Source organism: Perca flavescens, chromosome 12 (assembly GCF_004354835.1).
Source record: "Perca flavescens isolate YP-PL-M2 chromosome 12, PFLA_1.0, whole genome shotgun sequence".
Taxonomy (NCBI): Eukaryota; Metazoa; Chordata; class Actinopteri; order Perciformes; family Percidae; genus Perca; species Perca flavescens.
The window spans coordinates 13,774,488-13,799,216 of record NC_041342.1 but is presented as its reverse complement, the minus strand read 5'-3'; the positions used below and the strand labels follow the sequence as shown (position 1 = coordinate 13,799,216).

General features: G+C 40.9%; 3 protein-coding genes across 11 annotated transcripts in view; 1 reads left to right on the top strand and 2 right to left on the bottom strand.

Moving 5' to 3' along the window:
• itm2cb (integral membrane protein 2Cb) lies at positions 1-10,202 on the bottom strand. Of its 4 annotated transcripts, none has more exons than XM_028593471.1 (8): positions 10,048-10,200; positions 9,425-9,515; positions 4,656-4,926; positions 2,584-2,721; positions 2,252-2,443; positions 2,057-2,167; positions 1,736-1,886; positions 1-1,218 (listed from the first exon to the last, which is right to left on the bottom strand). In XM_028593471.1, exons 3-8 carry the CDS (start codon positions 4,740-4,742, stop codon positions 1,127-1,129), a joined length of 771 nt encoding a protein of 256 aa, XP_028449272.1. In that variant the 5' UTR covers positions 4,743-4,926; positions 9,425-9,515; positions 10,048-10,200; the 3' UTR covers positions 1-1,126. The 4 variants fall into 4 exon arrangements, with proteins under 4 accessions (XP_028449272.1, XP_028449273.1, XP_028449275.1 ...); XM_028593472.1 differs by lacking the exons at positions 9,425-9,515; positions 10,048-10,200 and adding exons at positions 6,770-7,008; positions 7,105-7,619; XM_028593474.1 differs by lacking the exon at positions 4,656-4,926 and having other exon boundaries at positions 10,048-10,202.
• LOC114565428 (transcription cofactor HES-6-like) lies at positions 6,696-8,666 on the top strand. The gene is made up of 4 exons (XM_028593475.1): positions 6,696-7,019; positions 7,114-7,200; positions 7,339-7,420; positions 7,779-8,666. The coding sequence occupies exons 1-4, from the start codon at positions 6,945-6,947 to the stop codon at positions 8,198-8,200; spliced, it is 666 nt and encodes a 221-aa protein (XP_028449276.1). The 5' UTR covers positions 6,696-6,944; the 3' UTR covers positions 8,201-8,666.
• A 496-nt stretch (positions 10,203-10,698) lies between the features above and the next one.
• per2 (period circadian clock 2) overlaps positions 10,699-24,729 on the bottom strand; it is a 70,931-nt gene continuing 56,900 nt past the window's right edge. For 3 of the 6 annotated variants that reach the window (XM_028593276.1, XM_028593275.1, XM_028593277.1), the window contains 21 exons: positions 24,203-24,295; positions 23,921-24,075; positions 23,253-23,374; positions 22,901-23,102; positions 22,212-22,263; positions 21,551-21,693; positions 21,288-21,366; positions 21,058-21,164; positions 20,804-20,957; positions 20,559-20,673; positions 20,210-20,359; positions 19,799-19,889; positions 19,457-19,637; positions 19,100-19,200; positions 18,734-18,940; positions 17,308-17,574; positions 15,957-16,879; positions 14,581-14,788; positions 14,105-14,231; positions 12,853-13,003; positions 10,699-12,426 (listed from right to left, as the gene is read on the bottom strand). In XM_028593276.1, the coding sequence (XP_028449077.1) occupies positions 12,244-12,426; positions 12,853-13,003; positions 14,105-14,231; positions 14,581-14,788; positions 15,957-16,879; positions 17,308-17,574; positions 18,734-18,940; positions 19,100-19,200; positions 19,457-19,637; positions 19,799-19,889; positions 20,210-20,359; positions 20,559-20,673; positions 20,804-20,957; positions 21,058-21,164; positions 21,288-21,366; positions 21,551-21,693; positions 22,212-22,263; positions 22,901-23,102; positions 23,253-23,374; positions 23,921-24,075; positions 24,203-24,295 (3,811 nt within the window). In that variant the 3' untranslated portion in view covers positions 10,699-12,243. The remainder of the gene's footprint in view (positions 12,427-12,852; positions 13,004-14,104; positions 14,232-14,580; positions 14,789-15,956; positions 16,880-17,307; positions 17,575-18,733; positions 18,941-19,099; positions 19,201-19,456; positions 19,638-19,798; positions 19,890-20,209; positions 20,360-20,558; positions 20,674-20,803; positions 20,958-21,057; positions 21,165-21,287; positions 21,367-21,550; positions 21,694-22,211; positions 22,264-22,900; positions 23,103-23,252; positions 23,375-23,920; positions 24,076-24,202; positions 24,296-24,729) is intronic. The other 3 variants (XM_028593279.1, XM_028593278.1, XM_028593280.1) reach the window with 3 other exon arrangements.

Genomic DNA, 24,729 nt, shown 5'->3' with positions numbered 1-24,729 from the left:
GTTAATTTATCATTTATTCTTAAAGCAGCAAGATATTACAAGAAAAATCGACTGTACAACGAAATAAGGTAACCAGGATGGGGAAATATGCGCACGTATCACAGGTCTCTCTCAACAGAGACTTATTTGCTCCAGGTTGTACATTAGAAAGACACCCCAAATCTTTTTCAAATTGGGACAAATTAACATTGTACAGATTATAATGCCAAGATAGGAAGGATTGGGAACTGGCGAGAGCTAAAACAGAATCCAAGTGAAGAGGAGGAAGAGCAAGACAAAATGAGTTTTAGCCTTTGATATCATCTCCAGAAGGTGATCTAAACTAAAAAACATTCTTTCTAAATATTTCATACATCATTAACACTAAGCATAGCATTGCTGACTGCAGACTTTGGTTCTTTCTGTCCCTCTAAAGCACTGCTACTAATTACAGTCTAAAGCCATTATATCCAGGGAGTAGGAAAGTGTGATTCCAAAGTAAATAAAGAGACAAACCGTAAAGAAATCATTCACAAAAACAAGTTGATTTTAGATAAAAATCTATGCATGTAACAATATGTAAATCAATTTACAGTATATATTGCTTAGGAACAATCAGTTATATACACCAATCATTAATGATACAAACCAGCAAAGAAACGTCTAAACTACATGAGGTATGTTTCGCCATTTTCCTACATTCAAACAAAATAAAAGAACAAGAAATGAATTACAACATAAGTGTACCATGCAAGCAGTTTTTAAGTATGCTTACCATCACCCACAGTGCACTGGGTTACTAAATAATAAATACAAATAATGACATGAAGTGTAAAATGAAATTAAATCAAGCCTTCTGATGTAAATGTCACAAACTGACACACATTAACATCTTATTCACAGCGTGACATGGTACAGATATATCCAAAACACACTTATAACATCATCCACATACACAGACTGTCTGAATAAAAAAGACATTAACATTGTACATGAACAATAATAGAGCATTTTCAACTTAAAAAAAACAAACAAAACTGTTGGGACAGATACTTGCTCTTAAAGTGCAATTAAAAGCCTAAAGAATTCAAGAGGTATGGTTTGAAACTGGCTTCAGAGTTGGATGGCTGTGATTTCCGCCTCAGATTCAGACCCTGTCGCAGATGACGGTCTCAACCACAAAAGTGTTCTCGAAGTGACGAATGCTGTGGCACCTCTTTGTCTCACGCCTCTCAATACCTGAAAGAGAGAAGAAGATACGTTTAAAATAATCCGTTCACTTTGTAGTGTTTATATTATTTCTCCAGTCCATGTTGAATGAGCAGTGGTAATCACTGCAAATCACATCCATTTATGTACTCAGGCAAAGTCTGTTGCATCATGTCTCTCACGCCAATCAACGGCAGCAACAACAGAGATATCACTGAAGCGCATCACTACCTCCTCCACAGTGTGTGGATGTGTCCACGGCACAACCAGTGACTCACTTAGCAGGAAGTTCCCAGGCTGCACCCACATACAAACATGATAATCAGGCTGCCAGGCTGTTAGAGAAGGATTTTATACTGCAGATACACTGTCTGCCCCTATTTGGTTCTGATTGTATTTTCTTTTATGCACAGCCACATGACTCAACATCTCACAAGGGTTGGTGTGAAAGAGGGTGATACATTAGCAGATGTGATCCATCACTCATTTTTTTCGCATCTCATATTGCCTGAGTAGTTTGGAAAAGAAGGTGGCTGTGTGCACTTACGCCTGTGCTGGTTGCGGCGTCTGAGGCGGTAGGTTTCTTTGCCGTAGCAGAGTCTGTGGATGAAGGGGCCCAGCTGCCTCATGTTCCTCACCCTCCCTGTCACCATCATCTCCTCCTGGATGATGTAAGTCTGTGGAAGGTACGTCCCTCTCTGTGGCAAAAGAACACAAATGAATCACTCATTCAGTCTGTGGGAGGAACACTGCAGATGAAGATGGGAATATGCTGTCGTTCACTTTCTCAGACAGCCATTCATCTCTAACAATGCTTTTACAACAGCTTCACCAGTGACATCAGCAGCAAATGCACTGAGTGCCTCACCTTGACATTGACGAGCAACTCCCACAGGTTCCGTGGAGGCATCACCAAGGTTGTGTTCAGCTCAGTGATGTAGCATTTGTCCAAAGCAATGTCATGATAAGCTGTGAGGCCCTGGAATCAATTCAAATTAAAATGTTAAAACCTTTAATGAAACACTTGAAAAAACACAGTGAACATATGGATGCATTAACCTACCCTCTGAAAGTCGTGGATGATATCAGCGGGGTCACTGCCTCCAAAGTGTGGCACAGGTACACTGATCTGCTCGTAGTTGTCGTCAAGGTAGATGCCAACATTCTCCTCGAGTTCTTGCCGGCCCCTCAGAGGAGCGTACACAGAGTCCTCGTAGACTACCCGGCAGTGGAACAAGCTGTCTTCTGGGATCTGCTAATGGGGCGCAACAGAGCTGAGTTAGCATGTGACAGTTACTTTAGGTTGTATCTTTGTTTAATATTTGTGTTTATTCAACATTCTGTGGCACTGGGTTCAGCATATAATGTAAGAAAAGGGAGGTAGAGTGAACTGACCTGAGGTATAAAGTAGTAGCGATAGACGTAGATAGAGGCCAGCACCAGTCCTGACATGAAGACCACCAGGCCAAAGGTGAGGCAGCAGAGGCCGGTTGGAAAAGGCTTCTTGGGCCTGACAGGAAGAACCTGCTGCTCCTGTAAAGAGAAAAGCAGTTTGGTTAGAGGAAAAAACAACGATGAAAAGTCAGCTAGTTAGCCAAGAGATAGTGGTAAAAGATTTGGGCAAAATATTAGGAACACAGCTTAGTAGTTAACTTGAAATTTATCATATCCAGTTCTATGAAGGAGTATCAGTGGACATTATGTAAGTCCTCGCACATGCCATGCTTTTCTATACAAAGTCCAAATCGTAACAGAGGTTATTCTAACGGGAAGCGGTTGCAAAGTCGTTAGTCAGGCGAGGAGATCTGGTAGACGTAGGACGGACTGGAATAAAACATGCCAGATGCCCACCCACAGTCTCTCAGTCAATCTGCTGCATCTCCGTACTACTGTTGCTATGGAGAGCGGAAGCAGGGAGAACAGATTGTGCCAGGCTCTGATGAAGATGCTGGCACGTGGCCGTCTGGGTCTATTCTTGGAGGCCTACTTCCACGCTCCATATTTGTTAGTTTCCTAGCACCCTCAGTGGGAGTTGAAGCAAGAAGAATTGCGTGGAGTCCCTCAGCAGAGGTGGACATATTAATAGATCTACACACATTGGCTCTGACGCCTATCCTATTATCGCAGCCAATCAGAATCCACACAGCCTTTTAGATCATGTCTTATTCTTCTATTGACGTAACAAACAAGTGAAAAAATGTGTTTGCAGAAGTGATGGATGCGTCATAAAGTGGTAATAATCATTGTGTACAGTGTGTTGGGGGAAAATCTATCGATCTATCTATCAACTTTAAAGGACAGTTTCATTCTGTTCAAAATATTGTAACACTGATGGAGCCCTATGTTTGAGGTTTGCAGCCTGAAAACTAAAGACTTGGGTCTTTGGATCTGAGATGAATTTCAGGGAATCAGTTGCCATTGTAACACAATGAGATGTTCAGTTCCTTTCTGAACCCCCTTCAAATAAACTCAAATCTAATTAGTAGCCCCGCCAGATCCTACTCATTGATACAGGAATAGCTAAAACTATAGAAAAAAAATTGTATTTGTGCATATTTTGCTAATTTTAACTCCTGACTTTTATGATGTCAATTTTGATAAATAAAAAAAGCTAAACTGCCTTTACATCATGCCCCCTGTTTATATACCAATACAACACACAATAATCAGGCACAACCTGCAGGATCCCCGTGGTATAACACCTGTGATGTCACTAACTGGTGCAGTGACCGCATCTAACAGCTCTGTTGTTTTCTCATTTCGACAAAAACAGGGGAAAACCTTCTAAAAGGAGAAAACTGAGGCTATGTGATCGCCTACTGCTCATTCAGAGAAAAGGGAAATGTTTTCTTCTACAGTATATGCATACTTATATACAGTTATAATACATATGAACCATATAGAGTAATGGTTTCATATTCTGCTGAAGGCACATACAGGACAGCTATCTGCAGCGTGTGCTGGCAGTGGCCAAACAAGGTGACGTAATGTCAACATTCCCAGGCTGGGATGGCCTGCAATTGATGGTCTTTTGCCTTGTAATTATAACACTATAGCACAATGAACTTTTTTGGTCAGAAACAACGTCCTGTAGTAACTGCACCAGCAAAAGCAATATAATAAACTACAGTACGTGAAGTGATATTTAACCATTCAGTTGCATTAAAAACACACAAACACACACAGAACTGCGATATATTATTTTAAGCATACTGGCCTTTGTTTATACATTTCAGTTTGCTTAATCAAATAGTTCCATTTTGTAGTGGATTACCAGTACAAAATCCAATCCTATCAAGTGACATATGCATGGACAGACAAATCCAACATTACAGCTAAGAACAAACAGATTAACGTTAATCCATTTAGCTATAACCTATGCAAAATGAGTACTATAAATTAGTGGGACACAGGACAAATGTCTCAACACGAAAACAAACAAAGAGAAACAAAGTGTGCAAACTCACGTGAGCCTGAGGTATAATGATCTTGTCTCCATCGATTTCTTTTTCGGGTTTCTGCGCCGAAACTGTCTGGAAAGTGATCTTCACCATGTTTGCTTGTTCAGTGTATGTTTGCTTTATCTCGTTGCTGATTTGGTGCGCTGGTTTCTTCCACCGAGCAGGGAAGATTATATAGTGGCGGACCAGTCTCGCCCCCGGGGCTCAGTGACCTCAGTAGAGCGTCTTCTCTGACGAACGAGCACAGTGTGGGTCTGAAGGAAAAGCCGCCTCGCCGCTGTCAAAATAAGAGTCCAAGTCCGGCTACAACGTTTACATTTAACACTTAATAGACTGTTTGTGGGCTCTTGTAAACAAATACATATACTTGAATGTTAAAATCCGTTTAGGATTAAAACAAACTGTTTTTATCTTCCGTTTGTTAAAATTAAACTGCACCATGCCCTTATTCTGAAGGCAAGAGCCAGATATGGTAGTGTTTCCGTATTTTATTTAAAGCTGCGTTTCTCATCCATCATGTTTTCACTGTGTTTTCAACACTATCCGGAAATGTAGGGATGTTTCAAAGTTAATGTAGGGATGTTTCTAAGTTACTAGAATGCAATAAAGTTAGCTCGAGGTGACTACTACCTTCTTATATACTGTCTATGACTACTACTGATCCTAATAATGGGCACATGGGCATCAGCAGGGCATGTAATGCATACAGTACAATACAGTACTGTGTTCTGTACAATGTGTGCTACAGTATGTGTGCCTTGGTTAAGTATAGTTTAATACAGTATATTGTAATTTGAGAATTTAGTATAGTATACAACTGTAATAAAACCTTAACATTTTACATTTCAAAAATAGGTCACTGCATGAGGTTACAAAAAGGGTTATTAGTGCTGTAGAGAATTTCTTTTTCTTTTTTACAAACTCTAAACTAAAGTCAATTTCATGAATACATCTTTGATATGATATAGGCCTACTGTAGATAAATCAGATTTTTTTTCTTTAACTAAACCAACAAAAACCTCATGACCACCTTCTTAACACCTGCAGCCAGACTATCAGCAGTATCAGTATTACTGAAACAATAGAGCTGTAACCATGGCTGTAACAGCGGATCACTGCAAATCAAACGATATGTACTAGTGCATATCTATCCTAAAAATGCAAATTACACAACACATGCAAATTTGCAGACATGATGTGCACACAGCTCTTGTCACCATATGTGAATAGCCATGACAGTGTGTCCATATGACTTACTACAAACATAAGACAATGTTGGACAATTTAGCAAACTTCAGAATCAGTTGAGTTTGAGTTGATGATTTAACAATACAATTGGTTGAAAAGCTCTACTTCCAAATTATACCAGAATGGACAATAGGAACATGTCATGAAACCTTCCAAATAAAGGAATGGTGGCATTTTCTGTCAGCACTGTGCCACTGCTTGTCCATTTCGAGAGGCTACTAGCTCTTTACACAAGAGAGTAATGTACTTGATAAATGGCTCATATCAGCCAATTCACATTAGTTGTTTATTTTTCTACAGAGGGAGTGGAGCACTACTAGTCTTCATAGGTGGACTGATGGCTCACAATCAAGCATGAAATAGGCCCAGCTAACTAATGATGCAATGTGAGAATTAGCACATAATGGCCGAAAGTGATGAAAGACATTAAATGAGTGCTTAAGAATGTTAACACTGAAGGGTAAATGTTGAAGTGTTTTTGCAAGAGGAGCTTGGTATACTGAAATAACAGATGTAAAGGATTGACTATATTTTATTTTTGGTAAATCTAGAGTGGTTGTTGTCTGGCATTTCTAGCCAAGATAATGCTTTATTATTTCCATTGATTTAATTGGTAATACATATTTGTTTCAGGTTTGGCTGAACCCTTTCTGGTTGAATTTATTTTAGAAGTTGATGTTTTTTATCTGTATGTAGGTTCAGACCTTTTTTTTTTATTTACAGTCAATGAATGGTTCAGACTGAAGTTGGGGACAAAACAAAAGCTATGACCAATAGGGATTGGCGGGTACGAGCGTAGCGCGCCCTCGATGTGTCTTGCTCTCGTAGTAGTCACTTCACCCATTCACATGTAAATGAACCGTCATATATACCTAGTACATGCCCCCTCAGAGCAGCATTAAGGAGCCCAGTCTCTCTGCAAGCTTTGTTGGCCGCTGGGATCGCCCGACCATCTGTCCCATTGACAAACTGTAACGGCTCTTTGGATTACACAACAACCTCCAGTCCAGTGGGTTTCTGGCAGCGCCTGGGTTAAACTTTAACAACATGGCCCCCATCAGTAACAACACAAACGGAACGGACAGAGGTGATAACTGCAGTGGAATCAAATCTGAAAGAAAGGTAAGGGCCTGTGTGAGCACTTAATACCAATGTTTGTATTAACTTTGCTGATATTTCAAAGTAACGTTAACTCAATTTTCCTTACGGTTGGCAGATGAGGAAACCTCTGGTCGAGAAGAAAAGAAGGGCTCGCATCAATGAAAGTTTACAAGAACTCAGAGTTCTCGTGGCGGATGCAGACGTAAGATACTATGCATGCATTTGTAGGCCCTTGCCTTATGTAGTGCTGTTCTTCAAAATGAACTAAATTGGTGTCTTGGTTTAGCTAGCTTGTGTTGGTAGCGCTTGTTCTTACGCTTTTTTTTGTCACCCGCTGCAGTTACAATCAAAGATGGAGAATGCCGAAGTGCTGGAGATGACAGTGAAACGTGTGGAGAGCATCCTGCAAAACCGGGCTCAAGGTAAATCGTTCCATTATATCTACGTTTACTTTTAGAGTACGCCAGCAGGCAATAGTTCCTTAAATATTTTATGTTGCATTAAAAACTATTAACCTAAACTAGCATATTATTTACATGTCGTCCTCCAGCGGAACAATATAGTTCTTTTAAACTAACCCAAAAATTAAGTTAAATGGGTTAACGGTTAGTGCATTGGCTATTATTCCAATTAACCGTGCTACGGCTACAGGTGCGCATGTGCATCTTCGACCGCGGCTCAGCCAATCAGAACAGAGAGCCCAACGTTTGTAACAGTCAGTTAGTAGTTTAGTTTTGCTAATTTCTGAGCTAACGTTTGTTTTGTTTCATATTTCCGTAGAAGTGGACGCCGTGAACCGGGAGGCCTGTGAGCGTTTTGCTGCAGGCTACATCCAGTGTATGCATGACGTTCACACTTTTGTGTCCAGCTGCCCGGGAATTGACCCAACATTATCCGCGGAGCTGTTGAACCACCTCCTGGAGAGTATGCCCCTAAACGACGAAGACCGCCTCCGGGTGATGCTGCCCGACACGTTTACAGAGTGCCCCGGCAGCAACAGCACTTGGTCCCTGTCTGAGAGCATGTACACGGCTCTAGTGTCCCCGGCCCCTTCCACCACCTCCACCGATGACCTCTGCTCTGACCTGGATGAGACGGACTCGGAGCAAAGTCATGTTTCTTCTTCAGAGGAGGCTGAAAGCCAGGATGTGTTCTGCTCGCCTTCCTTAACTTACTCCAAGTCAATGTGGAGACCATGGTAGATCGTTTAAAAAAGGAATAGCATGTTTTAAACTACGCTAGATGATTTAATGCTATGTGTTATGTTGTAGGGAGTAGGCCTCAGTACATGCCAACAACACCGCTGAGATGACAACTTTGCAACGTATTGAAAGGCATCAGAGAAGCTCTTTGTATAATTATTGGGAAACTAAAATGTATTTAAGAAATAAAATATGTAATTAAATCTGTTTTGCAGAGGTCAGAGACTTGTAGGGTCTTCGTTTGGACGTGTTTTGGCCCTTCCTTCAGTGAAGGGGTAAATGCATATGTAAATATTTACATGTTGAATATGACTGGGTTTTGATAGCTGTACCACTAGAAATGTATTGTTAGTTGTGTGTAAATTATTTTGTATTTAGGATGTTTTTAACTTTTTATTTATAAGGGTCCAATGACGTTTAGTAGGCTACCTCATCTGATTTGCCTAAGTTTCAACTTTTCAATAAATATCTTTTTGACTTTTAAATTCTATTTGTGCAGCTTCGTTTTTAAAAAAAAAGCTACATTTCACACACAAGGATCCCACTATCCACCCACCCACGGCTGTTTTCAAGACATTAGTTATTACTCTGCAATTGTGGCCCATTTGTGTGCACGTTCTCTCTCTGTCTCTCTCTCCCAAGATCTCAGCACATCGTAGGCATCTGTGAGGTGTGAAATGAGTAATCCACTCACTCCTTATATAGGCTTAGTTGAGGAATTGACAAATGGGTTTTATAACACCACTTGACTTCAGCTTTTTTAAAGTTACAGTTTTAAAATAACATGGGAACAAATAACTTGCTCAGTCATGGAAATAGGCTCACTGTTGAGTTATCACTTTCACATTACACTGTACTGTATTATACTGCAGATGGTGCTTTTTATGCAGGGCAATACAATAGTGGTCCTTTGCCAAATAGTTCAGTACATATGACTAATCAAATGTATATATGTACTAATACGAAAAGGTTGTATTGCCACAATAAATTCCACATAAGTGTACTTATTGTGGCAATAAAAGCTTTTCTGATTTCTAATCTACCTGTATCTGTGCATACCATTGATCCATCATAGGAGTCCCATGCTAATTCACACACAAAAGCTTGTGTCTGCACCCTCAGACATTACCTGCGGTCCTGGTGAGAGCCACAGTCAGTGTTCTGCCTCTGCACCATCAGCTGCTACAACTAATAAATAAGAAAAGACAGCAATCCTCCACTCACTCTTATCTTATCCATTTCAGAAGGCTCCTCTGGTGTTCCTGTGATGTCCGAGTGTCACTTCTTACACTTTCTAACCCATACTGAGAGGGATCTTTGGTGAAATGACAAGAAAATGATTAATACAGTGAGCGTGGGATAATAGTAGTAGTAGTAGTAGTTCTTCTAATTAGCATAACACATCTCTAGTGTTGGACAGTAGTACTCAAGTGCTGTAGTTAATTCTGCCTGAGATACTGTTTTCTGCTTCTGTATACTTCCACCCCACTACATTTCAGGGGGATATATAGTGTTTTTTCATCCACTACATTTATCTGACAGCTAGTTATCACTTAGCTACTTTGCAGATAGATTAAACTGCAACCATATACGTTTAAATCTACCTCGACTAGCTACAACATATTTGTACTTTAGTTGGGTATTTCTGTTTTATGCTAGGCAACTTTATAGCCTACTTACGCTTCACCACAGTGTTTACACTACAGGTATGATAGCTATAGGCCTAGTTAGCCTACTTTGAAGATTGAGACTTTTTTAGCACAAAATCTTGCCAACAATATTGCATAATATTGCAATAATGCATTAACAATAACGCTATTAGATCTACACTGTATAAGTAGACCTACTTTTGCTTTTAAAACAAGTTCTTCTTGCATCACTGCAGATTTCACACGACATGGTTGGATGACGAACTTGATGCTGTCCGTTTAGGTCCGGATCTGCTAATCTCCAGAGGTGCAAATGACCGCTGCAGGAGGGCAGTTGTTAATTTTGTTCAGGTGTGAACAGTGGAGGGGGAGGGGAAGATAGAGGAAAGGGGTTGCTTTGATCAGGCCTGCTGAGCCGTGCACTGGAGGATCTGACTGTCTGCAGAGAAAGGCACCAGATTACATCTCAGCTATTGTTTCAGTGGTCGGGTCAGACTGCCATTTGCATTGGGAATATCACGACTTCAGGGTGGAAAAGAATACATTTCTAATTAGATTTTTTTTAACATTATACCCATATTTATCATTTAAATGTACTGTATTTTTTATTGCATTTTTTATTACATTTTGCACCGTGGGTCCGAGAGAACTGAAATTTCATTTGTGCCGTATGTCATGCACATCTGACAATAAAGCTGACTTGACTTGATTGTAGTAGCTGTTAATATCATTTTAAAAATACGTCCATTTTGATGGTATATTTTCATTCACTGCGCAAACAAGCACTGAAGTAGTCACCAAGAGCCTGCAAGGAAGAAACAGTGTTTCACAACACACTCAACGTCACTGTAAATTCGGCAACATTTTATTTAGAGAAAATGTAACAAAATATTTGCGATAAAAAAAAAAAAGAAATAAGTCCGTTCAAATAACAGAGACAAATTCAGGAAATGTTTAATGTCTCAAATGACAGCATGAGCTTCAAAGTGGCGGAAAGCTCTCTACAGTCACTTGACATCTGTCTGAGCTACTTTACACCCGTGCAATAACCCTAAACTTAGACTTCTGAGGTGACCACACAAAACGGTAATGAGCTTCAGACACTTCCACAGGATGCTCAGAGAGGCTCTTTTCCATATTTATGAGGGGCAACATCAGACCATTTCAAGTGTTATGTTGCACACTTTTAAAACTGCTGAAAACATCAATATTCTCCTCACTTTATATTTATCACCCACCATAAACAACATACTACTCTAGTATTTTTATAGTAATCATCTTGGTCCTGCTTGTTTTTTTAAGCAGGCGTTTCCATAAATAACTTAAAAACACAAAAAGTCTCATACAGAAAACGGTGTAGCCTATGTAAAAAAATAAAAAATGCTCAGTTACAAATATTCACACAATGATTTATGATATAGGGAGACAAATGCTGAATGGAAATATGCATAAAGTGACACTAGCGACTCGAAAAATGCAAATTTTGAAGATGCTTTCTCAGAAACAATATAACATGATGGTTTGGTGAGTAGATGTAACTTTTACAGAACACGTTTCACCGGATTGTCCTTTTCTTAGTGCAGTCTCAAATGTGTTCAGCACCTCCACCGTGCCTGGGGATCAGTAACAAATGTACTTTTCCATTTTATGCTACTATACTTCTTGCATTGCATTTTCACTACTTCTACTTTAGTGAATAATGTGAGTAGGTTTTCCAGTCGGAAGCTTCACCGATGAGTCCACGCCTGGTCGCTGCCGTATACAGGAGCAAGTTTGTTTTTTGCAATTTAATTTCCTAACTCGTGTTTTCCCTCTTCTTCCAGTGCAGCCCACAAGGTGCAATCATCCGTTCATTTGGTGCTTTAGGCTATTCATGACAGGAGTGGCTGGAACTTAACTCCACCTGCTCTCACCACATGCTGACGTAGCATGGTGTTGTTGTAACTGAGGAAATCGGGTCACAAAGTGCTGAATTCATTCATTTACTGTAGAACATACAACACCACAGAGACATTTCCTGACGTGCATGAAGCGGCCTCCTGTTGGTTGGTGTATATTAACCGCTAATGTGCTAGACTGTGTATGAGCACATGTAGCGTTTCCCTTATTGGGCTTCTCCTGATCAGTGCATATGTTGCGCTGTGTTAAGTGCTACATAGAAACAAATTCATGAACATACATAGTCTCAGAGTCCAGCACTCGTACATTCACATTCTGCAAAAGTCCTGACTGTTCCAGCCAGACATCTTAAGAGCAAGACGGAGACAGTAATAAAGAATGTTGTGTGAAGAGCAAAGGGCCTGTATGATGCTTTAACTAAACCAGGTCTCCCTCTTCACTCATACAAAAACAAAAGGCTGAAGAGATGATTAATCTCACTGAAAATCTTGAGGTTTATTGTCTAGCTGGTTGTATCTGTAGTGTTTGAGTGTTCCTTTCCCCTGTCTCTGTATCTCCAATGTCTAGGTCTGGCTGATCCTCCGCTGTTGCTGCCACCGTCTCCGCCGCTGTTGCTGCCGCCGCCGCCGCTTCCTCTGTTGCTGCTCCCTCTGACACACCGGCACCGCAGGAGCACGCCTGGACAGCAAAGACAAAATGAGAAGGTGAGAGGGGATGTAGAAAAAGTTGTGCATTTGAGAAACAATGAGAAAGATGGGGGTGTGCAACTTTGACTATTGTTTTTTTTTTTTTTCAAGAAACATCTCAAGCCAAAAAACTAAACATTATCCAAATGACATAACAGATTAACTCTGACCAGCGTACATGTACTTAGAAAAATACTGTTTCCTTAAAAGACAACATCTTCAAATTACTTTCACCAGTTTGATATAATCTAATGTAATGTATCTAACAAACTGTTATAAAGAAAAATGTCAATCTTTTAAAATTAAATGATAAATAAAACATGAGTGTAAAACCATCTGGACTAAAACCCTGATTTTGCACATATTTCACTTTGTGAAATGAGTTGAACGGCATTGAATAAATAAAGATGAATTCTACCTTGATGTCTATTGCCTTGGGCAGACATCCCTTCTTGAACCAGGGGTAGACCTCCATCAGCTCCTTCTTCTGCTCCTCTGAAAAGCGTGGCTGGTTCTTCTGCAGCAGCCTCAGCTTCTCTCGGTCCTGTCTGAGCACTCTCTGGATGTCACTGAAGATACAGCAAACACACAAACACAGCCACAATCAATCCTCTACCCAACAGTCGGTATCTGACAAACCTTTATGAGGCCGGGGTTTGCAAATAAGTGGGTTGGATGACATATTCCTAATGTTGGAGAATCATCAACGGTGAAAACAACATTGCTTTGCCTTTTGTAATTATCTCGAGCTATTGAAGTGTCCATTTCAGGCACCTCCTACCTAATGACTCTGTGTTAATGTAAGTGTGCCATCTAGTGGTCCCAGCAACAATCCTGCTAAGAGTTCCTGATTCTATTTCTTTTTCCTAACCATTTTATACTATTTCATGTGCTGTCCCTCACAAACGAGGCAATGCAACGGCAAGGGAATACCAACAGTTAAACAACACATGCTTAACAACAGTTTTAGCCACTTACACAGGACATAAATTGTGTGCAAGAGTATGTGATGGTCTTATGACAGCTTGAGTAAAAAGGGCTTTTTGGTATATTTAGTGGTGCTGCCTGAAGACAGCAAAACACTCACTTTGAGATGTGTGAGCAGCCAGAAAACAGACAACAGCACTGAGAAGAGCTATGGTAGGAGGAGTTACACGCATCTAGTAGGGGTGGGGGAATAAATTGATACAGCATAGTATCGCGATATTTTTTGTGGCAATACTGTATCGATACACAGACGCCAAGTATCGATCTTTTATGATATATGTGTTGGTCAGTTTGTCTGCTTGACAATAACATTTTGCACCAATAAAACTGAAGTGTGATGAACAAACAGAGAAATGTATTTTTTAGATACAACAGATGTTGACAAAATTGTCCTTTCGGGACATCATTTGAAATTGGGAAAAATCTGAAGTTGGAAAAAAGGTAATATATCGCAGAATATTGCAATATCTTTAAAATTGCAATAATATCGTATCATGACATAAGTATCGGGATGATATCGTATCGTGAGGCCTCTGGTGATTCCCACCCCTAGCATCTAGTGACTTATAAACTGCTGTTGCTGATAAACTCTCGCCTTTAAAGACAGACATCAACTAGCCTCTAAGTTATGCTTAAGTATTCAACATATAGTGAGCAATCACAGCAGGTCCTGCAGTACATACTTGATAAAGTGTTCGCTCTGGTCCATCTCCACGGCCCGTCCCTCGCTGCCGCTCAAGTGATCTTTGACCTTCTGGCTGTTCTGGGACGAGTCCACACTGCCAAAGTATTTACTACTGTTGTTGCTTCCTGAGAACACCCAAAGAGCATATCATTAATACTTCTGCAACAAAGATTTTTTTTACTACAAAAAGACAGTATCATTAAAGGGTATATGCCAGTGGTTGCTGGTAAGCTTCTTTTTTTTTTTTACACTGCACTACAGCTTATGTACATACTTCTGAATTCATAGAATCCCTGTGTTTGATCTGTTAACCAATTTTTGTACGTGCTTCCATCTATAAATCTTGTGATATGGGATGTATATTAACAAACATATTGCTACTTGTATTCAGTGTTTCCTGCTCATTTATCCTTGAGAATGTGTGAAGTTGAACTTATCTCATCATAGCCATAAGATTGAAACTTAGGTGCAGACCTTTTCCACTGCCGGAGGTCCCACTGGCTGATGTCCTGCTCTTAGATGTCCCGCTGGCTGTAGTTCTACAGCCATTGGACCCTGAGCCCATGGACCCTGAGGTGGTTGAGCCAGTGCCTGAGCATGAGTCCTCGTCAGGAATTATGTCCAACATGCCGCTGGACAAAGAGTTGGTGTCACTGTTGTTCCCATCGCCATGTGAATTTTCCTGCAAAAAACAAAAACATTAAAAGAGATACTATTAAAGAGGAGCTTGACTTCATAGTTTTGGCTAGCAGACTGTAGTACTTCCTCCTTATCCTGCATCTTTTTTTCTTTTCTTTTTTTAAATTTACTTTTTTCATGTGCCATCTGGGCACAAAACATACAACATAACATGACGAGGGGAGAATTTGTGCATTAAGTAAAACAGCAGTTAACATAAGAACATCATACATAAAATTATAAAGATGCTGCTTGAAAATAGGGAAAAAAACATTTCTTATTAAGAGGATTCAACCTTATTTTTGCGATCTATATGAAGTCAGGTCTTACAGTTGACACATAGCTAAGCCATTTTGACCAGTTCTCTTCAAAAATATCAGTTTGGTTCTGTAGTTTGAATGTAATTCTCTCCATAACATATATATTATCCTGCATCTTTACGATACAGGCAGGTGCAGTATCATTGGCTGTGTTGCATGCTGCCTCTGCAGTTTTTAAAGACTCAACTGGGAGTATACTTCTTTTTTTTTTAAGATAATTTAAGGAGGAGGGACGACATGCAGCAAAGGGCTAGATAAGATAAAAAATGCTTTTCATAAGTCATGAAAAGGAAAAAAAAGAGAAACTGTTAGTTATAATTGACATATGGAATCGGGTAAGAATGGGATTGGAGAAGTGTGGAGGTTTTCCGATGATTTGCCTACCTCTTTGCTGCAAGCCCTTAGCCTAGAGTACACTTTATCCCAAGAATACTCACAGACACAGGGCGAGCCCTCGCAATTCAAGGGTCCAGGTGGACCAAGGAGACTGAGAGATGGCTAAAGGGTATAAGGGATAATAATATAATGGGTTAACACCCTGGGCCACATTTAATCCGAGGAGTCTAGACTGACTGTGAATAATGTGAAGGAATTACTGTGATGATGGCATTAAATCGTGACAGGCAGAGAGACATATGAATGAATGTCTCAGAGGAACATGCCACAGCCTACCAACTGGAGTTCAAACAACCCACAATGATAAAGTTCAACAGGGCATTGACATTTTATCCTGACAGTTTAAGAATGTTACAGGTAAAGAATATCAGTCATAGGCAATGGCAATGGGAGCCATTGGGAAGGAAAAGGAGAGAAAAAGAAAAGCAGGAAAGCAAACAAAAAGAGGTTTATTACCTTGTTTACCTGCTTCAGCTCCCTCTCCTTGGCCTGGTTGCCACTTGCTCTTTTCTCCCTTTCAGCCGCATTATTCCCTTGTCCTCCAGAGGAGAGCACCGTGCTGTCCTGCCAGTCCACAGACAGCTCCAGCAGGTTGAGGGGTGAGCTGCACCGAGACTGGAACAGGGGTGGGGACGCCTGGCCTCCATCTCCTCCAGACTGTGGCGTAGAGGAGCGAGACTGGCCCTCCACCACAGGGGCCTTTGAGGTTTCCAAGGATGGAGGGAAGTAGAACGACGGGGTCAGGCAGCCTTCTTGAAGAGCAAAGTGGTTCTGGGTGCTGACCTGGTTCTGAACACTGAAAGAAGGTGGATCTGTGAAGGGCCCTTGGCCTGGAGAGGCAGCCTGGCCAAAAGGCTGCAATTGGGTGGGGAAGCCACCAGTCACTGTGTGGTACACTGGCTGTGGAGGTGGCAGTCCGGGGGTCATTGAAGGGTAGGGCATGGGCAGCATTAGAGCCACAATGGGGGTGACCATGGGGGTGACCACGGGGGTGGTGTAAGGAGCAGGATGGACGGCTGGGGGACAGGGAGGGGACTGGGTGCCCTGATTGTGCCCAAAGCCTTGAAGAGTGGCGTCTGTGTGGGGAGGTAGGGAACTGGCTCCGGGGTAAACCTGGAGCGGGTAGCCTGGCACCACAGAGGGGTAGGCCATGGGAAAAGCAGACTGTGAGGTGTCAGAGAGAGACCAAGAGGTCGGGTTAAGGCCGAGATTTAGAAGAGGAGGCCGCAGATGTTGTTGTCTGTGATGGGACGCTGTGCTATCTGAGGACTCCATTTGCTTTGCTCGCTTTGACTTGGTCTTTTTATTTCGTGCGTCTCGCCGCGCAGTGGGCAGTACACTCGGCCCACCCTCATTGTAGGATCGAGCAGCAGGTACAGCTAGATTAGAGAGGATAAAAAAAAAAAAAAAAAAGAGTTTGAGTAATTTGTGAATTTCACGAAAGTAATTATTATTAAAAACTATACAATTTGCCAGTAAAAGGCAAGTATGAGGTAACAATTACAGAGTAAGAGGAAAATTCCAACTGATTAAAACTTGGGTGTTATTTTTGGCCATCATTGCTAGCGTTTATAAGAACACTGTACTCCACTAAGTATTTGCAGAGGTCTGAGAACACAGTGAAATCCCTACAACAAAGTCCATTGGGGGAAAAACATAAGCAGTCAGACAGATCCAGCAATTAACTTGGGGAGTAAAATATTAATGTTACAGATAGACAGACAAAAATAACACCCAAGTTGTAATAAATTGCCATTATCCTTTAAAGGCTTTTGAAATGATGTGTCAGTATGGTGGTCGGAGGTACCATCGCTGGCGATCTGTTCTCTCTGACGCTCCAGGTACTGAGAGCAGTTTTCTTTGAGTGCTGTGAGTCCTTGATGCTCCCTGAAGCGATACAGAAAGGTCTGCTCCTCCTTCTGCGTATGGGCTGCCAAAACCTGTTTGGTCAACCCGAGTTTTTTCTTATAGGGCTCCCTCTCCTGACTGGGAGGTAAAACAACAGAAAGAGGAGCCCTGGGGTTTTGGCTGGATTCTACAGTCTCTCCTGTTCCTTGGACATCCCCTATGATATCTGTAAGTCAGAGGGTGACAACAGAGAAAGGACTTTAACATACTCTAAAGCAATGAAAGGTGGAGTTTTATGTAATACAACAATTTAGCATTGGCAGTGACAACGACAAAAGCAGTGTTGATCAAGCATTGTAGTGGCTTGAATTGGGACATTGAGAAAAAACAACTTTTGATTTTGTGAAATTGTGAATCCCATAGGTATTATTCACTTCCATACTTCCATCATGGGGTAGATCATTTGGCTATGAGTCCGCCTCACATTGATGCAGTGCCTATTAAAAGTATTAGTAGTGTTTAATATTTGTACTAAAATGTACAACAATTTGTACAGATTTTGTTTCTAAATATTATTATTTGACAGAGTACAGTGTAGAAGGAGGTAGGGAAGAGGGGTATAACGGGCAAAAAAAAAAAGTCCCAAAGCCGGAATGGAACCTGGGACGTTGCAGAAAATGGCATGCACTGTAACCAGTTGGCTACGAAGACACTCCTTGTTTTGTATTTTTGTTCATCATTGTCATAGATTTTAAACAATCGAATGAAGTTCAATGTTGTGGAACAATTATTATATTCCAAGGTGCTGAATTACTGTTTATATACGCTTTATATCACAGTAGATATTTAACAAGCCACTTCCCTGATGCGCATCATGTATCATGTAGTCATTGCAGTTATTTTAAACGGATTCCAATAACCCTGCAAACGTTTTGTGCACATTGAGTAGAACTAAAATTATGACAAAGTGGGAAGAGTTGACTTTTTCTGTGTATGAGATACAGCCTGCCAAGCATTCACTGATAACACGCAACTACACATACACACATAGGACACAGAAAGAAGCGCGTACACATACTGTACAGATGTAAAGTTGGATTTACAGTGCTGTGAAAAACCATTTGCCCTTTTCCTGATATCTTCTGTGTCTGCATATTTGTCACACGTAGTAGTTTTGAATCTTCCAAAAAAATAAGCTGATGCTTCTAATCTACTTCAACTATGACTGTGTTTTTTTTCCTTAAGTAAATTACATAATAAGCTATGGTAGAGTTCTTTAATTGTCTAATAGTAGATTTTGTCTGAAGATCGGATATCTTTGTGTGATAAATATGCAACACTAGGAGAATCAGTTTGGAATCAAATACTTTTTCATGGCACTGTACCTGAGTCTGGTCGAAGTTTCTTGTCCCCAACATGCACTATGGTGCTACTGTAGCTACACTGGCTGGTTATGGACACCACGCTTTCTGTTTTGTTAGGTACAGGTAGGGGCAATGAAGTGCCCACTACCGATGCGGCCGCGTCACTGGACTTTTTGTCTCGATCATCCAATGCGGAGAGCACAGAGTGATCCTTCAACAAGGCTGGTTCTGCCAAAGAGAACAGAGAACAAGAGATACTGACAAGGAACTGGCATTGTAGAGTTTGAGAGAAGATTTTAAAAGGTGAGGCCGTAGCTTTGTCTGATGAGGTGACAATAAGTGTCTGCTACAATAAATATTGGTAGGAACTGAATTGGGGACACATACCTTTCTGTTGGTCCTCATCTGAGTTCTGAGAGGACGTGGTGTTAGAGGAAGACTGGCACTTCCTCTTCATTGTGATGGGAACATTACAGCCCTCCAAGTACCTACAGGAATCATAACAACACATCATTATCAACTAGCTATCTGCAAGAGTAGGAAACATTACAGAAGAAATGGTGAAAGGTTTTGAAACCTTATTTTTGTAGCATTTCAATTATTTTATATGGCTTGTATTTACTATGCTAAGTATGTGTTACAAGTTGGATAACCTATACAATTTAATTGTACAAGGCTTGGTTCAAATTGCATCCTACACAAGATCACGGCTACCATTTTTCAAAATCATGTCTATCTCCGTACCTGACAACACTGTCCAGACAGCTGATCTGCTGGTAGGAGTAGACGGTCGGATCATTGAAGGCCGTCTCCTCCTGGGAAGAGGACTTACTCTCCTCCATAATGGCCTCTGTCTCCTTCCAGTTGAGGGGAGCTGCGGAGTTTTTGGGCCGCACCACCGCTGAACTCTTTTGTATAGACTCTACTGGGAAAAAGCCAGGAGTTAGGGATAACTCCAGGATGGGGTCAATTTTATAACAAATATAAATATGACATTTTCTCCAACAACTTTCTTACGGTCTCTGGCTCAGACACTTTCTCAACTATTTCAACATAAATGTGCAGGTAGTTATGAACTGGACTTACTGCCATTGCTTTTCTTGATGTTTGGTCTGGTTGTCTGCTGCTCCTGGCTCCTCTGAAGATGTATTCCTTTACAGATTTCCTGAAAAGTTCGCTGTGAAATAGAGACACAAGACTCAAGAGTCAAGAGTCATCTGATTTAAAATATGTTGGTAGGACATTTTGCTAAAACTTTTCAATCCAAAAATAAAGGAATATGGAATAAATTGGCCAACTTGGTTACATTCATTTCCATAAATATTAATAAATATTAAATTTCGGGCTGAAGTTGATTTATCTTCCTGTTCAGTTGAAGAACAATCAAGTCATGGACAGTTATTGTGCACAAGTTCAACAACCCAGTATCTGCTATTGCCATAACATCTTGTAGCAGGACCACACAGGCTAAAACACACTGTACTAAACTTCACTCACCGGTCTGGCTTTGCCGCTCACTTCCTCCTCCTCTTGTTGGATCTTGCTCCCGCTGCCGTTGTTGAGGCTCTCGCTAGAGGAGCTCATGCACACAGGGTGGTCAGTTCTGTTCACACTACTGTAGCCACTGGACCCACTGTTACGGACCGGCTGAAAGAAAGTTGTTTTACAATTTCCAACCTGTTGTGTTTTTTTTTAAAGTAAGATGTTGCTCTTATCCCTCAGCTATATATTAGCATGTGCACTTCATTTATTACATTGATGCTAGCTACTTTGATGGCTTAAATAAACTACTCCTTCTTCTATAATCAATACTATGTGTCATTTGTTCTCCTTTATCCTCTCTCACCTGTAGCAGGAGCCGATGGATCTGCTCAGTAATGTCCTGGATGTCAGAGTCCATGGTCTTCATTTCCTGGACAGTGGAGACCGGGGCTGCAAAAACATCTTCATTCACGGGGCCCCTGGTAAAAACACATGGTTGATAATTGTCTATCTACAGTATAATAAACTGTGACATTCCTATCTATTCAAAGAGTGGCTTATTGACAGCCACTACAACAGACAGTATATTAGCAAGATAGTAATACTCACATGCGCACTTTGTGTCTTCCGATAACGAAGGAGACCTTGTGGCTCCAGGGGTTGACGAAACTGGACCAGCTGGTGTCAAGAACGATGTATTCTCCATTTTGCGCACAGAACCGGACGGACGAGTGGTCAAATGGTTGTCCTGCGAATTGAAGAACTGCAGGGAAAGCCCATACAACATAGTCAGATCATGATAGGGACATACTTCCTGTACAGACATGGGCAATTCTGAAATGTACTTAATTGTGAGGACTCACTCTTTCTGTGAATGGCCAACATAATCGGTCGGTCATTGGGATGCAGATGGAGGAGGAATGGTGTGCCAATCAGGTCTTGGGGGAGGTACCCGAGGAGAGGAACTGCCCTGATTTACACAAAACACATGACAACTCCCTCGGTTAGTTGGCAAGCAAAAGCACCAATTCTATTATCCAGTTATAGGTGAGAATTTTTTTGTTCAAAAGTAAATCATCCCACAATGACTTACCTCTCATCCACATCCTGAAACACACAACTCGGTGTGTGTGTGGTGGTGAAGATGCGTTTGTCTGTTGGAATTCTGGGTGCTTCAAAAGGAAGAGAAAAGATTTCTTAAGTACTTGACCGAATCTGGCAATTTTGTATATGTGTTTATTAGTCCAATATACAGTACAGTATATTGATTGAGCAGTATGGCGCAAAGATAAACAGCAATTTTACAGTGTCAAGATTAATGAGGACCTCCAATAAATAAACACAAATTGTTTTTACCATCATAACCAGAGTGAACTATCTCAGCCAGCAGGAGGCAGCAGAACTGGTCTTCAGCATGTACTGTGTCTTGGACCTTCATCCGGTAGGGTGTCATGCGGAAAGGGTAGTACTGCAGATTGCCCTCACACTTATTACCACCACTAGAAATTTGTTAGAAGGAAAGATAGATAAAAAATTAGGATTGTTCCATTGAAGTACAAGTTTTCACAAAGAATTCCTGTCTGGGCTTGTGGATTTTTAAAGTTATTGAAAACAAAGGGGCAGTGCTTAGCTAGGTTTCCATTCATATCTGTGTACAATTAATGAGAGTGGTGTGTGCATTCTTTAATTTCTGTTCTTCAGAGTTGGAGATATCAAGTGTTATGACATGTGTAATTTCCATCAGAATAAGATTAAATGTTTGGCAAGATAAAGTCAATGGAAGGTCCAAACAAGTAAAGGGTGTGTGTGTGTGTGTGTGTGTGTGTGTGTGTGTGTGTGTGTGTGTGTGTGTGTGTGTGTGTGTGTGTCCTGGAAAAAGCATGTAATTACAGTTCACAATATGATGTCACAAACGAATTAAAAAACATCTAGAGAGGAATGACCGTATGAATAAAAACTGCAAACAGGTACGAGCAGCAGATGGCCCACCGCCGTGTTCAAACCAACACACACCCACCTGATACGACAGAAGAAGGACTTCTCCTGCATGCAGTCAGGAGGTGATGCCTCTGAAAGGGGAAAAATAAATGTTTTAAATCATTTAAAAGCAACAAGATCCGGCCGAATGCTAATCGGGGTCTAGGCTCCAGCAGGTGATCTAGCAACCCTCAGCTCTGCACTTAAATGCAATGTATTTAAACAGAGTCCAGGCTTAATTTAGTGTGCAAGCCAAAATATATCAATGCATATAGGGGACAAATCACAACAGATAAAGTGCAGCTCTGGGTCTGATTTAAGGTTACGGACCAACAAGCCAATCTGGGCATTTTCAGTTAAACTGGAGAGGAGATAATGAGTTCTCCCCATTCAGTGACTCATTTTGCTTTAGCACCTGAGACAGCTCAGTCTGTTCTATCCAACTTCAGTTTTTTTGAATGAATAAAGTCCGGTCAAATTGAACTTAATGCACCACGGTGATGGCAGCCTGTGCTTCACTGACTTGTCACCAGACTGTGGCAGACTGGCTATCCAGGGATCTCATTCACAGTCATTTATTTCTCCAATTCATATTTTATGTATGCAAAGTAATTTAAAAACATTTGACAGTGTGAATGATCATCCCTTCCACAATCATCTTCCTTAACTACTAGAATCTCAAGTATTATTTAGCATCTGCAGAGAGCCTTGCAGCTGTTATATATGTACCTGCTCCAGTGCACATGCTCCAGGAGGGCAGGCGGTAGGGCGTTGTGAAGCTGTAGAAGACACTAACATCCTGCGGCATCACAAACTCCACAAACTTGCTTTTCTTAAAAACTTCTCTTTTGCAGTTGAGGATGGAGGCAGCTTGATCAGAAATGTAGACTATCCTTCCTGTAACAAGAGACACTGCTACTGCAAAAAAGACCTGTTGAGGAGACAAAATCCAAATGGTGGGATAAATGATGAAACCTGTACCCAACTGCTCAAACACAATCAGTAAAACCTTCACACCAGTATATGCAACAAAAAGAGATTTTAATATCTGTATTAGTTTAAAGATAATTCTGTGACTCACGTTGTTTCTGAGGGTGTATTCAGAAGTAATGCTGTCTATCTCCTCTATCGTATAAGAGGATACATCCAGGACTGAAGGTTGACTGTGATTGGTCATCAACAGCTGGTAATACTCCTCATTGGCTGCAACACAACAACACGTAGTGATTTTATTAAAGTCTGGTCAGAACATATTATACAATACAGAATAGAGGGGTAACAAAAAGATGATGGATTCATACTGAAGTCACAGACATTTTTTAATGATAAAAAATGCCTCTGCGCTACGCTAAAATGCGTTATATTCCGTAACAACCAAACTGACTGCACTGTTGAACCTCTGCCTACTTATTGTTTATATCTGTAAACATTTAGGCAGGGTAGTTATTAAGCCTCTACAGACCATTACCCATAGACCTGCCTACACAATGTTCCCTCCTCCGCAAAGTTTTGCCTTTATTTCTTTTTGATCTCATTTACCTCCTATGCTTCCTGATTTCCAAAGAAAAGACATTCTTGTGTACAAATAGCTACATTCGTAAATGTACTAATTGGTGTGGAGTGAATTATTAAACTATAGACAGCTTAAACGAAAACAGGAACAGGCCGTTAATATAAGCTGTGTAGAGATTGGCAGCAACACACAAGACAAGAGCAGAGAGAAGACAGAGAGATATGAATGCACTTTACCTTCCACTTGTTTGACACAGCGCAATGCGTACTTGAGGGTGTTCAATGTGGATGACTTGCTATTGTGTCTCTTCTCAGTGGGCAGGTAAAGCTTCAGCTCTTTCAGAGTTTTAATCATCTCCTTCTGGGTCTTGGCTTTGGCGGACTCCTGACTACTGCAAGTTGCACAAACACACACAGCGGCAAATCAGATATTACAAAAAGGAAACCATTCCCTTAAAAATAAAAAAACATTGTTCTGTGCAGTGTTTTCAGTGTTACAGCGGTGGTTGGTGCTCTGACCTGCAGCCGCTGGTTGAAGGGTTATCCTGCTCTGAGCTTAGCAGACTGAAGGCGTTTGAGCTGCTGGGAGGAGACGGACTGTGAGAGTTCGAGCTGTTGGGAAGAGAAGAACAATTGAACATTTTGGAACAAATAAAGATTACACCAATCACCTCAAAGAGAGACACAAACAGAGAGAAAGAGACTTGCAACTGATTCTAATTCAGTCAGACTGATTTTAACTCCTCCTTCACTAAATTAAAGTTGAACAAAAATCCATATTGGTAATCAAACAGAAGACTGATTTGATACAAAATCCCCTTCTCTCCCAGTGGAGACACCTGTCGTTGAGGTGCTCAAGTTACCTCATAATAAAAAACAAACCTACTAAATCTCACAATATGGCTAAGTAAGCCTAAAATAGATAAGCCAAATTCTGCCTTTTTGAAAGTGAATTGAGAACAGTGTGGATGCTGCTTCACTCTCATTTAGCAGCCAGGCTACAAAAGAAATCACACTCCAAGTCTGAGGTCCGTCTCACTTCCTTG

Bases quoted from the DNA above. Each gene is read 5' to 3' on its own strand.
- itm2cb (XM_028593471.1), bottom strand. From the start codon at position 4,742: ATGGTGAAGATCACTTTCCAGACAGTTTCGGCGCAGAAACCCGAAAAA. The intron at 2,722-4,655 runs GTGAGTTTGCAC...TTCTCTTTACAG, and splicing joins TCATTATACCTCAGGCTCAC to GAGCAGCAGGTTCTTCCTGT. The intron at 1,887-2,056 runs GTGAGGCACTCA...CTTTTGCCACAG, and splicing joins AGTTGCTCGTCAATGTCAAG to AGAGGGACGTACCTTCCACA.
- LOC114565428 (XM_028593475.1), top strand. From the start codon at position 6,945: ATGGCCCCCATCAGTAACAACACAAACGGAACGGACAGAGGTGATAAC. The intron at 7,020-7,113 runs GTAAGGGCCTGT...TACGGTTGGCAG, and splicing joins GAATCAAATCTGAAAGAAAG to ATGAGGAAACCTCTGGTCGA. The intron at 7,201-7,338 runs GTAAGATACTAT...CACCCGCTGCAG, and splicing joins TTCTCGTGGCGGATGCAGAC to TTACAATCAAAGATGGAGAA.